The sequence below is a fragment of the Astatotilapia calliptera genome, chromosome 3 (genome assembly GCF_900246225.1).
Source record: "Astatotilapia calliptera chromosome 3, fAstCal1.2, whole genome shotgun sequence".
NCBI classification, from domain to species: domain Eukaryota; kingdom Metazoa; phylum Chordata; class Actinopteri; order Cichliformes; family Cichlidae; genus Astatotilapia; species Astatotilapia calliptera.
In genome coordinates, this window is record NC_039304.1 from 30301295 (window position 1) to 30316072 (window position 14778).

Genomic DNA, 14778 nt, shown 5'->3' on the forward strand with positions numbered 1-14778 from the left:
CTTCACATGTAACAACTTGTATATGTGTGTTTTCTGTTCATTAATGTAATTGTTAGTTTATTTATTTCTTTATCTCTCTCTTTTTCTTTTTACCTTTCTGTTGTGATGTTCTGAACATTTCTAAACCTCCATGAGTTCAGTCTCAATTTTCAATTCAATTTTCCCGTATGCTTTCACTATATTACCCCAGATTCACCTCCCACTCGTTCCTGTTCTCACAGTTTGTTGTGTGGCCTCACAGATCAACACAGGCCCAAATCAGCTGTTTCTTCTCTCCATTGATTCTCTCTTCAGTCTTTTCTTGGAGGTTCACTCCCAGCATGGCAAATATGAAACTCAGTGTCCAGTGCTGTCCAGTGCTTTCACACAGTCATCCCACTGCTCAACTTCCCAGCTTGTAATTCAGAATGCATGTTCCATCAAGTGTTTTCTTACATGCTGCTGCTGGAGTCTTCAGTGTTATAGGTCAGTTGCACTGTCTTTTTGCCTGCTGTTAATTCTTCAAGTACACGGTGTTCTGTCTATCTTCTGTCTTCATCAGGAGATTGACTGTCCTTTAAGCTTCTTCTCAGGATGAGGACAGAATGTTAGGTGAAGCTGTCAAATTTTAAGCCAAAGCCTGGCCTGTTTTTGTCCCAATTCTGTTAATCTATCATTTTGCCGCTGTACTCATGTTTTCAGGTTGAGAAAAGTCCACCTGTATTGACACACTAAAACATTTAATTAATATCCTTTTCATTGCTATGTCTTAATACATTCAGTCTCTAATTCCTCTGTTTTCATGTTGCAATGTCACAAGCTCACAGTTTCCTGCTTCACTTCCTGCCAGACACACGCACACAGCAGTTTGCCTACGCACACACACTCATGTTTTCATCTGTTTCTACAGCCTAATCGAACTCTTATTTTGTATTTACAGTCCATAAAACCTCAGTAACTCTGTTGATATAAAAAGAATGCACCCTTATTACACGCACAAACACTTAAATATACTAAGCTCTTTGCATTTGCAAGCATTCACATCAAAATCTTCAGCGTGCTTAGCAGAGCTCTTTCAGACCTCAGGACAATTAACAGGTTTTTTCCCCACACATTTCACTATTTGTTATGCCTTTTGGTCAAAAGTCAGTAGCTAGTGCATAGTCTGATTAAGTTACATAAGCAAGGTGATAAATAAGTTCAAAGTTAAGAAATATTATGTGATTCATGCTAGGGCTGCACGATAAATCGAAAATTTATTGTCATCGCGATATCAGCCTGCGCGATGGGCCCATCGCAAAAGACGGCGTAAACTGCGATAATTGGGTACCTTAAAATGTTTACACACGTGCTGTAAAGAATTTACCAATCAAAGAAATCCATTTACACATTTGACCAGTCGAATAGAGCCCTTCACGGCATTAACCAATCAAATGGATTAGAGGCCCGCCTCCTACGCAGGTCGGGCGCGAACAACGCTGCAGCAACGAGTCAGAGTTGTAATGGCTGAGAGCGAGACGCGTGACGAGAATGCTACTGAACTCGTGGCTAAAAAAAAAAAAAAATAGTACCTCACTTATTTGGAGGTACTTTGGATTTGATAAAGACGACGTTCTCCAAACACAGGTACTCTGCAAAACTTGCCGAACACTCGTGGCAACCACCAAAGGAAACACGACTAATCTCCACCATCATCTTCAATACAACCACAGAGAACTGTTTGAAGAGTTCCAGAAAGATAGGGCTAGCCAAACAAAGGTTGCTAATGTTAAGACAAAGAGCGCAGCAGTCCAACAGCCGTCTCTGTATCAGAGTTTTTCAAGTGGAATTCCTTATGAGAAAACGTCGAAGCGGTACAAAGAAATAACAGAGGCCATTACACATTTTTTGGCTAAAGACATGATGCCTATAAATACAGTTAGCAGAGAGGGCTTCACCAGTCTGATACATAAAGTGGACCAGAGATACCGCATCCCCTCACGAAACTACTTTTCACATGTCGCCATTCCACAAATGTATGAAACATGCCGCAAGACCGTCATGTTTGAACTGAGCCAAGCTGAAAACTACGCAAGCACTACAGACCTATGGTCAAGTCGTACAACGGAACCATATATGAGTTTCACAGTGCACTTCCTCACCGAAGACTTTGAACTGAAAACACGGTGTCTAGAGACTGTGTATTTTCCAGACTCCCACACTAGTGAAAATATAGCCCATGTATTACGTGAGGTGTTAGCCAGCTGGGATCTTAAAGAAGATCGACAAGTGTGCATCACCACAGACAACGGTGCCAATGTTGTGAGAGCCACGGAGCTAAACAACTGGGTCAGACTTCAGTGTTTTGGACACAGGCTGCACCTTGCAATCGGTAAGTTTTATTCAAGGCAGATCTTTTTAGCAATGAAAATGTGCTATACATTATTATCAAATTGATATTGATAAGGATAATGTTACCTTTTTAGACAACTTTAGTTATAAATTTCAATTAGTTTTTTTTTTTAAAAAAAAGGTTTTAAACATGACAGTTTTTTTGTTTCCTCTTATTTCTCCAGAAAATTCTATCAAAGATGATGCCCGCATTGCCCGAGCCATTGGACTTTGCAAAAAGTTAGTTGGACATTTTTGCCACAGCTGGAAAGCAAAGATGGCTCTGAAAAAAGCACAGCAGAAGCTCAACCTCCCAGAGCACACACTGATCACAGAATGCCCAACCAGGTGGGGTTCCAGGCAGAAGATGATTGAGAGAGTCCTGGAGCAGCAGCGGGCCATTTCTGATGTCATCTCAGCAGACAAGAAATCAAGACACTTGATTCCTACTTGGCAGGATCTTGAGGTACTGGAGTCTGTCAACCAGGCATTACACCCCCTGCAAGACTTTACAGATGCCCTGTCTGGTGAGAGCTACGTTAGTGTTTCATATGTAAAACCAGTCCTTCATCTGATGAAGACGTCGGTGCTTGCAGAGAAGGAAGAAGACAGTGATTTGACAAAATCAATTAAGAAGAAAATCCTCGAGTACCTGATTACTAAATATGAAAATCCAGCTACCCAGGAACTTATGGACATGGCGTGCTTCATGGATCCCAGATTTAAAGTCAGCTACACCAGCACTGATCAAGTCTCAGACATCAAGACCAGAGTGATGTCAGAAATGGAAGCAGTGGCACAGAAGGTATTCATGCATGCTTATATATAAAACCTTTCAATTCATATTTAGTCCAAAATGTTTACTTTTCTTATAATCTGCTTTCTGTTCCAGGAGAGAAGCTCCGCTGAACCAGAGGCCCAGACAGATGATCCACCCAGTCGTCCCCTGAAGAAGGCAAAAAAAGTCCCTGGGCAGTTTCTTCAAGGCAGCTCCAATCCCTACCTCCTCTTTTATGCATCTCTCACAAGCTGTTGAAGCTGAGCTTAACAGCTACTTGCTATCCACGGCCATAGACAGTGAGGAAGACCCCTTGGCATGGTGGAAACTCCACAAAATGACATTCCCACAGCTAAGCAAGCTTGCAAGGAAGTATCTCTGCATACCTGCAAGTAGCTCACCTTCAGAGAGACTTTTTAGTACATCAGGAAACATAGTAACATGTCAGCGCACATGTTTAAAACCTTGGAGAGTAAACATGTTGGTTTTCCTTAACAAGAACTTGCCATAAAAAACATTCACTCAGGAAGGATGAATGCAAGATAGAGAAACCTTTTTTTTTTTTCAAAAAAATTACAAAAATACACTACCTACATTGTTCTTAATTGTTGATAATATTAGTCTTGGCCAGTACGACCACAAAGGTAGACAATTGTTCTTTGGTGTGTTCCCACAGCAGACAAGTTCTTACCTATAGTTTAATCTAGTAAAGTTTCCACTCCAGTTTTGACTTGCATCATAACTACTTGGTGAGTGGTAAAATGATGAACAACTGCATAGAGATAATTTGCAGTATAATTTAAGTTATGTTTATTTAAAACTAATTATAGAGACCGGGAAGGATGTCTTTCAGAATTCAAGCCTCAGAAATTTTTTTATGGGGGCAATGTTTCAATGTTTGACTGCACTTTGTTGTTACACTGCTAATACAGCAGCTTTCATTAAATAAAACTGTGCAGTAAAACGGAAATTATGTATTTGTTTTTTTTTTTTTTTTTTGCTATTTATTTTATCGCAAGTCATATCGTTATCGCAGTATTGATCACAGTTATCGCACATCGCAGGTTTTCCTAATATCGTGCAGCCCTAATTCATGCTAAAAACAGTTAAAATGTGTGGGTTCGAAATTTGCTCAGAGTGAGCCATCGTTATCACAAGCGATCTTTGTATTGTATGTGCGGAAATGGGAGCGAGGGAGCGCTCTGATCATTCGCCTATCTTTGACGTATTTTCTCCGTTAATGCTGTGAAAAGTGCTTCGGCAGTATTAAAAGAGTGAATGAGTTCATGTACACGCTAAGAGTGCCCTACACGCTTGTGCCTTGGGAAACGTTTGTCTTTGTGAGTATTAATATGTTCAGAAATAACTTTTATATGTGTTTACCTGGCGTTAACTGTGATGCTAATCTAACGCACGTGTTAAGCTAGGCTAATCTTTAAGTTTGTTATTAAGATGTATATTAGCTAGCAATTTATTTTCACTTTCTGTATATTTCAGTTACAAATAAGAAATAGCAAGGAGAACCCTTGAGAGAGAAAAGGCTTAAAAAGATCTTCATTAAAAGCAAGAAAAGCAAGGCTTGTGTGGAAGATCTCGTCTATTTTGTTCGCTAGCTGTCTAGCTTCACATGGTCGTGTCGTGAGGGCAGCACAGTAAAAAGACACCTACTCAGCGGGTTCAAGCATACAGAGCTACTTTAAGCAACATGAGTCTACGCTCAGGAAGAAATTACCTAAAAGACTACGCTGCTGAAGAGCTAGACGAAGCAGCCGGTGGTGAACAGCAACCAGACGTCGCCACTCAACCAGCTACAATGCAGCAACGGTCTCAGCCATTTGACACCAAGTCGCAGCAATCCAGAACATCGACAAGGCGTTCTCAACGGACATCCTCATCAACAGCTTCTGCAGCTGCAAGGGCCTACGCCAAAGCTCAAGCAGCACGAGCTCAACTGGCCTTCGCTGAAAAGGAAGCTAATGCAATGAAACAGAGCTGAACTGGATGCACTTGTCTCCTTGTGTACGACCGACAAACCTTACTGGACATAAAAGACGGTCTTTCTTATAACTTTCCGGAGTTCACGTTTTGCAACACGGACGCTCCGTTTGCAGACCCCCCATTCATCTCACCTGAGACGCCTTTGTTCTCTGGCCCTGGAGGCCGCAAACGCCGACGCAGAGGGAGAAGATCTGGCGTTCTGGTTCGACTGAGACGGCGCACTTACAGACCACCGTTACCCAGTTTATTACTGGCTAATATGCAGTCTCTGGAGATCTCATTCCAGCGAGAGATGCGGGACTGCTGCGTGATCTGCCTCACAGAAACCTGGCTATCGGACAAAGTACCGGACTCCGCAATACAACTGCCGGGGTTCTCTGTGCACCGCGCGGACAGGTCACAGGATCTTACTGGGAAAAGCAGAGGCGGTGGTGTGTGTTTCATGATCAACAACAGCTGGTGTGATTATGCGAACATGCACCCGGTCAAATCCTTCTGCTCACCGGACCTGGAGTACCTGATGATTAAGTGCCGGCCATTCTGGCTACCGATGGAATTTACAGCAGTGATTATTACGGCTGTTTACATTCCCCCACAAGCCGACACTGACCGTGCACTCAGGGAACTGTACAGCGCGATCAGCAGCGAGGAAACCACACACCCAGAGGCAGCGTTTATCACAGCCGGAGACTTTAATAAGGGAAACCTGAAGAAAGTCTCACCAAAACTCCATCAACACATCCTTTTCAACACACGTGGAAACCGGCTACTCGACCACTGTTACACCTCTTTCCGGGATGCGTACAAAGCCCTCCCCCGCGCCCCATTCGGCCAATCAGATCACTGCTCCATCCTGCTCCTGCCCGCCTACAGGCAGAAGCTGAAACAGGAAGCTCCAACCCGGAGGGCGGTGCACTGTTGGACGGACCAATCGGAGTCTGCGCTGCGGGACTGTTTTGATCACGCGGACTGGGAAATGTTTCACGTGGCCGCCAGAGACATTGATGAATACACAGACTCAGTCTGTGGATTTATCAGGAAATGCGTGGAAGATGTCGTCCCATCCAGAACAGTCAAATCCTTCCCAAATCAAAAACCCTGGATTAACGGAGATGTTCGCGCGGCACTGGCGGCACGGAACACCGCCTTTGCCTCCGCGAACACATCGGACTACAAACACGCACATTACCAACTCCGGAAGACGATCAAAGCAGCCAAACGTGAGTACAGGGACAGGGTGGAGCAACAGTTTGACAACCCTCGGAGTATGTGGCAGGGACTAAACACGATCACAGACTTTAGAGGGAAAACCAGCACACCGCAGACCACGGCCTCTCTATGTGAGGATCTAAACGTATTCTACGCTAGATTCGACACAGCGAACACCATGAGACCGGACAGTGTGCGCACCGCGGATGACGTCAGTGCGCACACTGTGTCTGAGGAGGATGTGCGGAAGTGCTTCAGGAAGGTGAACGCACGCAAAGCTACTGGTCCGGACGGGATTCCCGGCCGCGTCCTCAGGTCATGCGCGGCTCAGCTGGCTGGAGTGTTCACGCACATCTTCAACCTTTCCCTCTCTCTGTCTGTAGTCCCAGCCTGCTTCAAAATGGCCACCATCGTCCCTGTACCCAAATCCTCCACCATCTCCTCATTGAACGACTGGCGACCTGTAGCCCTGACCCCCATCGTAAGCAAATGCTTCGAGAAGCTGGTCAGGGACTTCATCTGCTCTGCACTACCTGACTCACTGGACCCTCTACAGTTTGCATACCGCCACAACAGGTCCACTGATGATGCCATAGCCCTGACACTACACACTGCCCTGTCACACCTGGAGAAGAGAGACACGTATGTGAGGATGCTGTTTGTAGATTACAGCTCAGCATTCAATACCATCGTTCCCTCGAAGCTGGACAGGAAACTGCAGGATCTAGGACTGAGCAGCTCCCTCTGCAGCTGGATCCTTAGCTTCCTGTCTGACAGACGCCAGGTGGTCAGACTGGGCAGCATCACCTCATCCCCCATCACACTGAACACTAGTGCTCCACAGGGGTGTGTACTGAGCCCTCTCCTGTACTCACTCTACACCTACGACTGCACAGCCACTAACAGCTCCAACATCATTGTGAAGTTTGCGGACGACACTACAGTGGTGGGTCTTATCACCAATGGTGATGAGACGGCTTACAGGGAGGAGGTCAGCGCCCTGACCCACTGGTGTCAAGACAACCATCTCACCCTCAACGTCGCAAAGACAAAGGAGTTGATAGTGGACTTCCGGAGGTGCAGAGAAGTACACACCCCCATCACCATCAACGGCGCTGCTGTGGAGAGAGTGAGCAGCTTCCGGTTCCTTGGAGTACATCTGGCTGAGGATCTTATGTGGTGAGTACACACAAACAAAACAGTGAAGAAGGCGCAGCAGCGCCTCTTCTTTCTCAGGAGACTGAAAAGATTCGGCATGAGCCCCCGCATCCTCAGGACCTTCTATCACTGTGCCATTGAGAGCATCCTCACTGGATGCATCACCACCTGGTATGGCAACAGCACCGCCTACAACTGCAAAGCTCTCCAGCGAGTAGTGCGGTGCTTTGAACGGATAATTGGAGGTGAGCTTCCCTCCCTCCAAGACATATACAGGAAGCGCTGCCTGAGGAAAGCGGGGAGGATCATCAAGGACTCCAGTCACCCCAGCCATAAACTGTTCAGACTGCTTCCATCAGGAAGGAGGTTCTGCAGCATCCGGTCCCGTACCAGCAGACTGAGAGACAGCTTTTTCCATCAGGCCATCAGACTGCTGAACACGTCATAGACACCTCAGCTTCACTACTGGAACTTCAACATTATGCACTCCACACTGTATATAAATGCCACTTGTTTTGCACATATTCAACTCTGTATATTTTATATATTTTATTTTTATTATTATTATTATTATTATTATTATTATTATTATTTTTTTTTTTTTTTTTTTTTTTTTTTTTTTTTTTTACTATTTAATTTGTAAAAATGTGTATACACACACACACACACACACGTAGGAAAATATTTAGTATACACATCCAGAAATGCATACACTATTATATATTGTACATATATTTATTAGTTTCAGGTTGGCCATTCTTGTATTTTGCTCGTTTGTGTTGTTGTGTTTGCACATCTCTGTTGCTTGTGGGGCTTGCACACAAGAATTTCACTCGCATGTGCTGTGCCAGTGTGCCTGCACATGTGATGTGACAATAAAAGTGATTTGATTTGATTTGATTTGATCTACATGTCCTCCAGTGCCAAAAAGCAATAGCCGCAGCTGAAGCAGAGGCCTCAGCCTATGAAGAAGCAGAGATTCAGAGCGGGGAGCTCTACGGAGAACTTTGAGAGGAAGCTGAGCCCATCAGTACATTGCACCGCACTAACGAATATGTTCAACAACAATGTGAGTTACTCTACCCAGACATTCAGCATGACCCAGCACAGCCTCCAAAAGGAAATTACGATGAAGTAGATGTACAAGAGAGTAGGGCTGCTTGATTATGGCAAAAATGATAATCACGATTATTTTCACTGAAATTGAGATCACGATTATTTGACGATATTTATTTCGTCCGCCAGAGCTTATATTATTTTTTTACATGCTGTAGTGCCATTTGTGGGAGCATTTCAAGTTGCTAGACATCAATACAACTGTTATAGCCCATATTTTAAAAATGTGTATGCATTAAGTCCATAGTAACTACATTAATTGCAAAAAAGTGCAATAAACTACAAAAAAAAATTGAAAATCGTTTTTGTTTTTACATATATTTCTACTTGGAGAAATTTAAGAGATTTATCCCTCAAAACTTTAAATACAAAAAAGTTGCAAAAAATAGTTTACAACAACAGGAAATTTATTTTGAGTGTCTTCATAGTTTTATTTTTGGAGATACAGCAATTTTTATATACTACAGGAAAAACAAAAAAACAATCCTATGATGCAAATTTGCAAAGAATGTGCATGTGCATCAAAATAAACTATTTCCAGCAGTGCAATTCGAGTTCTAAGGCCTACAAGTAAAAAACTACATTTTCCGCAAAAATGACGTCACTTGCGATAGTTCACGTTGACGTCTTTTTCAATGTGGGAAGTGTTAAGAACAGCTGATCGGATCGGCAAAGCGTGTTTCTGGAATATTATGTTTTTGTTCCTGCAAGCTCTTTTTATGCAATTTTTGCAAAGCTATATGTGGAAGGAAACCGTGACCGAGGACAAGCTGATGGCATAAGATGTAAGTAGAACTCCTCTGGTTTCATATGGAAAAAAATTTATTGTGCTAGCTTAGCGTTCAGGTTCTACAGGGATTTAAAAATAGTTACACAAAACGAGCATGCTGCTCTGACCGGCTTTAAAGGTTTAACAATAACAATGTATTGAATAATGACTTTAAAAAATAATATAAAATAGTGTGCAAATACTGATAACAGTGCAAATGTTTGCAATATAAGAAATAAATGAAAAATGTGAACTTTGCAGTGTTGCTCTGTGGTGCAGCTACGACACCATAGCAAAGTTTACACACTGTGTCTACTTGATCCACGTCTGACTCCGCGAAGCCATAATGTTTCCACACCACTTAAGTTTGTTTTTTTTTACCTCTCTTTTCAACCAACGGCAGTCCACTCCTCTCCAAATAACTTCTGCTTAGCTTTCCGAGCTTCCCTCGGGTCCTCTTAATTGTTGTGACGCGTGTTCGAAATGCAGAGCAGTGCGCTTGATTTGCCACATGGAGCAGCGCGAGAGTAAAGCATGAGGGAGGGGCTAATAATCGGCTCAGTCATTTTTAATGATCGTTGAAAGCCCAGATCGTAATCGTGATTAAAATTCGATTAATTGAGCAGCCCTACAAGAGAGTACACAAATAACTAATCCTTTAATAGTGTGGATCAGTGAATTGATGTCTCGTTCACTCTTGGCATACAGCTTGATGTCATCCATGTACAGGAGGTGGCTGACAACTGCTCCGTTCCGTAGTCGGTATCCGTAGCCAGTCTTGTTAATGATCTCACTGAGGGGGTTCAGGCCTATGCAGAACAGCAGTGGGGACAGAGCATCTCCTTGGTATTGGCGAGCCGGCGCACTCGTGCGTTTGAGGAGACGCGGACTGCGAACTGCTCTTCCTGGGATCTTCCTTTCTAATGTACGCTCACTCGGGAATAAGATTGACGAACTGGCCCTGATGAGAAGCATGAACAGAGACTTTGCCTCCTCCTGTGTCTTATGTTTTACGGAGTCGTGGCTCAGTGAGGACATCCCGGACTGCGCGCTCAAGCTGGAGGGCTTCCATCTGCTGCGCGCGGACCGGCAGGCCGCTCTCTCCGGTAAGTCCAAAGGTGGAGGTCTCTGCTTCTACATCAATAGTGGCTGGTGCACAGACAGTGACAGTGACAGTGATTGCTCAGCACTGCTCTTCCTCTCTGGAATATCTTTTTATCCACTGCAAACCGTTTTATTCTCCGCGGGAGTTTGCTTCATTCATCCTGGCCGCTGTTTACATCCCGCCAGACGCAGATGCGCAGGCAGCTCAGTGCGCACTCGCGGAGCAGATTCTCCACACGGAGCGGACATTCCCGGACTCTCTCATCATTGCTCTTGGGGACTTTAACAAAGCCAATCTGAGCCATGAGCTTCCGAAATATAAGCAGTATATTAAATGCCCGACCAGAGAGGAGAGGACATTGGACCACTGTTGCAGCACGATCAGCGGGGCCTATCGCGCGGTGCCCCGCGCTTCACTCGGACTTTCTGACCACGTCATGATCCACCTAATCCCCGCGTACAGACAGAGGCTGAAGCTCTCCAAACCTGTCGTGAGGACTAAAAAACTGTGGAGCAACGAGGCTGTGGAGGAGCTTCGCACGTGTTTGGAGACCACAGACTGGGACACATTGAAGGCTGCTTCTAACAGCTTGGACGAGTTTACGGACACTGTCACCTCCTATATCCACTTCTGTGAGGACAGCATTGTGCCATCACGCACCAGGGTGAGTTATAACAATGACAAACCCTGGTTTACTCCTAAACTCAAAAAGCTGTGGCTGGAAAAGAGAAAGGCGTTCAGAAGCGGAGACAGGGACTGCTACAGAGAGGCCAAGTACAGGTTCACTAAAGAAGTGGACATTGCCAAACATCAGCACTCTGAGAAGATGCAGCAGCAGATCTCAGAGAATGACTCGGCCTCTGTGTGGAAAGGTTTTAGGAATATCACAAACTACAAGCCTAAAACCCCCCACTCCACTGATGACTTGCTCTTGGCCAATACCCTCAACGACTTTTACTGCCGTTTTGACGAGCCATCAGGCAGCCTTCACACCTCCAACGGCCCCAACAATAGAGGCACTTTGGACACTAATTCCCCCACCTCTCCCCCCTCCATAGAGCCATCACCACCTTCAAACTGTTCACCTACAACACCCCCCTCCTCACCCCACACAAAAGAGGATTTCACACCACCTCCTCCCACCACAACTCTTCATATTCATGAAGCAGATGTGAGGAAGCAGTTTAAGAACCTGAATGCTCGGAAAGCTCCCGGCCCAGACGGCGTGTCTCCTGCCACCCTCAGACACTGTGCAAACGAGCTGGCCCCAGTGTTTTCTGGCATTTTCAACTCCTCACTGCAGGCATGTCATGTGCCTGCCTGCTTCAAGTCCTCCACCATAATCCCTGTCCCCAAGAAACCTAGGATCACTGGACTAAATGACTACAGACCCGTGGCTCTGACATCTGTGGTCATGAAGTCTTTTGAGCGCCTAGTTCTCTCCCATCTCAGGACCCTCACGGCCCCCCTCCTGGACCCCCTGCAGTTTGCATATAGAGCCAATAGGTCTGTAGACGACGCCATCAACATGGCCCTACACTTCATCCTGCAGCATCTGGACTCCCCAGGAACCTACGCCAGGATCCTGTTTGTGGACTTCAGCTCTGCCTTCAACACCATCCTTCCAGACCATCTCCGAGACAAGCTTTCCCAGATGAATGTGCCTGATCCCATCTGCCGGTGGATCACTGACTTCCTGACGGACAGGAAGCAGCATGTGAGGCTGGGAAAGAATGTCTCGGACTCCCGGACCATCAGCACCGGCTCCCCTCAGGGCTGTGTTCTTTCTCCTCTGCTCTTCTCCCTGTACACCAACTGCTGCACCTCCACCCACCAGTCTGTCAAGCTAATCAAGTTTGCAGATGACACCACCGTTATTGGGCTCATCTCTGACGGGGATGAGTCTGCCTACAGGAGGGAGGTTGAACGTCTGGTGTCCTGGTGCAGCCACAACAACCTGGTGCTGAATGCCCAGAAGACAGTGGAGATTATTGTGGACTTCAGGAAGCACACAGCCCCACTCCCCCCCATCATCCTGACTGACACCCCCATCACCTCTGTGGACTCATTCCGCTTCCTGGGTACCACGATCACCCAGGACCTGAAGTGGGAGCCCACCATCACCTCCGTCATCAAGAAAGCCCAGCAGAGGATGTACTTCCTGAGGCAGCTGAAGAAATTCAACCTGCCAACACGGACGATGATGCAGTTCTACACTGCAATCATCGAGTCCATCCTCACCTCCTCCATCACCGTGTGGTACGCTGGAGCCACTATCAGGGACAAACAGAGACTGCAGCGTGTTGTGCGCTCTGCTGAGAAGGTGATTGGCTGCAGACTCCCATCTTTGCAGGACCTGTACACCTCCAGGACATTGCGGCGTGCAGCTCGGATCTCAGCTGACCCTTCTCACCCTGGACACAGTCTGTTTGACCTGCTCCCCTCAGGCAGGAGGCTCCGGTCCATTCGCACCAGAACCTCTCGCCATAAGAACAGTTTCTTCCCCTCTGCTGTTGGACACATGAACAATAACCGTATGACTGTTCCCACCACTAACACATGAACCTACGCTGTGTTCACTGCATCATTCCATGTTTGGCACTGATCACCACCTGCACTCATGTATATATCTTTCAACGTAGCACTCTTAATTCTTATTCTCATGTATATATCTCATGTATAGCTCATGCACATATCTTTCTACGTAGCACTTTTAATTCTTATCCCTACTTTTATTTTTTCATGTCTATTTAAGTGCTATTTATGACACTATGTTTGCACTGAAGCACCGCAGCAATTTCCTAATGTTGTAAACCTGCTCAACATTTGGCAATAAACCCCTTTCTGATTCTGATTCTGATTCTGGTAGATCCCGCACTTGATGGTGACTTGTGCTATGGGCTTGGAGTTGGCCTCTAGTGTTGTACGCCACATCCCCATTGAGTTCCTGATGAAGGCTCTTAGGGTCCCATTGATCTTGTACAATTCTAGGCATTCCAGTATCCAGCTGTGGGGCATTGAGTCATAGGCCTTCTTGTAATCAATCCAGGCAGTGCACAGGTTGGTCAGTCTGGTCTTGCAGTCTCGGCTGACTGTTCTGTCTACCAGTAGCTGGTGTTTTGCGCCTCTGGTATTCTTGCCAATTCCTTTCTGTGTCCCGCTCATGTATTGACCCATGTGCCTGTTCATCTTAGCCGATATGATGCCTGACAGGAGCTTCCATGTAGTACTGAGGCAGGTTATTGGTCGGTAGTTGGAGGGGACTGGTCCCTTCTTGGGGTCCTTGGGGATCAGGACCGTCCGACCTTCGGTTAGCCATTCCGGGTGTCTCTCCTTAACTAGCAGCTGGTTCATTTGTGCTGCCAGACGCTCGTGGAGTGCAGTCAGCTTCTTTAGCCAGTAGGCGTGAACCAGCTGGTGCTGTCCAGCTCTTCATACTGGAGACCCTTTCTTGGATATCTGCCACTTTGATGGTTACTGGACCCTGTTCAGGGAGGTCGCTGTGGTCTGCCCTCAGATCCACTAGCCACTGAGCATTGCCGTTATGGGTTGCGTCCTTCTCCCATATGCTCTTCCAGTATTGCTCCGTCTCCAGCCTTGGTGGTGCTGTTCTCTTATTATTGTTCCCTTGCCACTGAGAGTACACCTTTGCTGGTTCTGTGGAGAACAGCTGGTTTATTCTCCTGCCTTCTATCTCTCTGGTGTACCTCCTCAAGCGGCTGGCCAAGGCTGTGAGTCTTTGCTTGGCAGTTTCCAAGGCCTCAGGTATGGACAGCTTGCTGTATTTCTTATGCACCTTCTTTGTCGCACCTTTCTGCAACTCCGTTAGTTGGCTAACCTCCCTCCGTGCTACTTTGATCTTGCCCTCTAGCCTCCTTCTCCATGGAGGGTACTGCCCCTTGTGGCTGTTCAACTTGTAGCCAAGCATCTCACTGATCACTGCTGCCGTATTGTAGATCAGCTTGTTAGTGTCGGTAATCGTGGTTGTAGGTATTGTCCGTAGTGCTGCATTAACATCATCTAGCAGACCTTCTGAGGGTACTTCACGTAATCTTGGTAACCGGCTACGGGGGATCCAGGTTTCAAGCTTGGCCATTATCCTATTTTTCAGGTCAGTTCCTCTCGCACGCAACGATCCTTCTCCTATCGTACTTGGGGCTGTGTACCCAATCTCGGGTGGGGGTGATGATATCTCCCCCCTGACCTGGCGTCCTGACTCCTCCTTGCCGTAGCATTTGTGTTGTACCTCGTCAATCTCTAGCTGTGAGAGCAGTCCCTTCTTTCGAATGTTGGAAC

At 46.1% G+C, this 14778-nt stretch overlaps 1 protein-coding gene across 1 annotated transcript; it reads left to right on the top strand.

Annotated features, from left to right (window-relative positions):
* Window positions 1-872: 872 nt before the first annotated feature.
* LOC113019223 (zinc finger BED domain-containing protein 1-like) lies at window positions 873-4080 on the top strand. The gene is made up of 3 exons (XM_026162773.1): window positions 873-2350; window positions 2535-3154; window positions 3242-4080. The coding sequence occupies exons 1-3, from the start codon at window positions 1510-1512 to the stop codon at window positions 3383-3385; spliced, it is 1605 nt and encodes a 534-aa protein (XP_026018558.1). The 5' UTR covers window positions 873-1509; the 3' UTR covers window positions 3386-4080.
* The last annotated feature ends 10698 nt before the right edge of the window (window positions 4081-14778 follow it).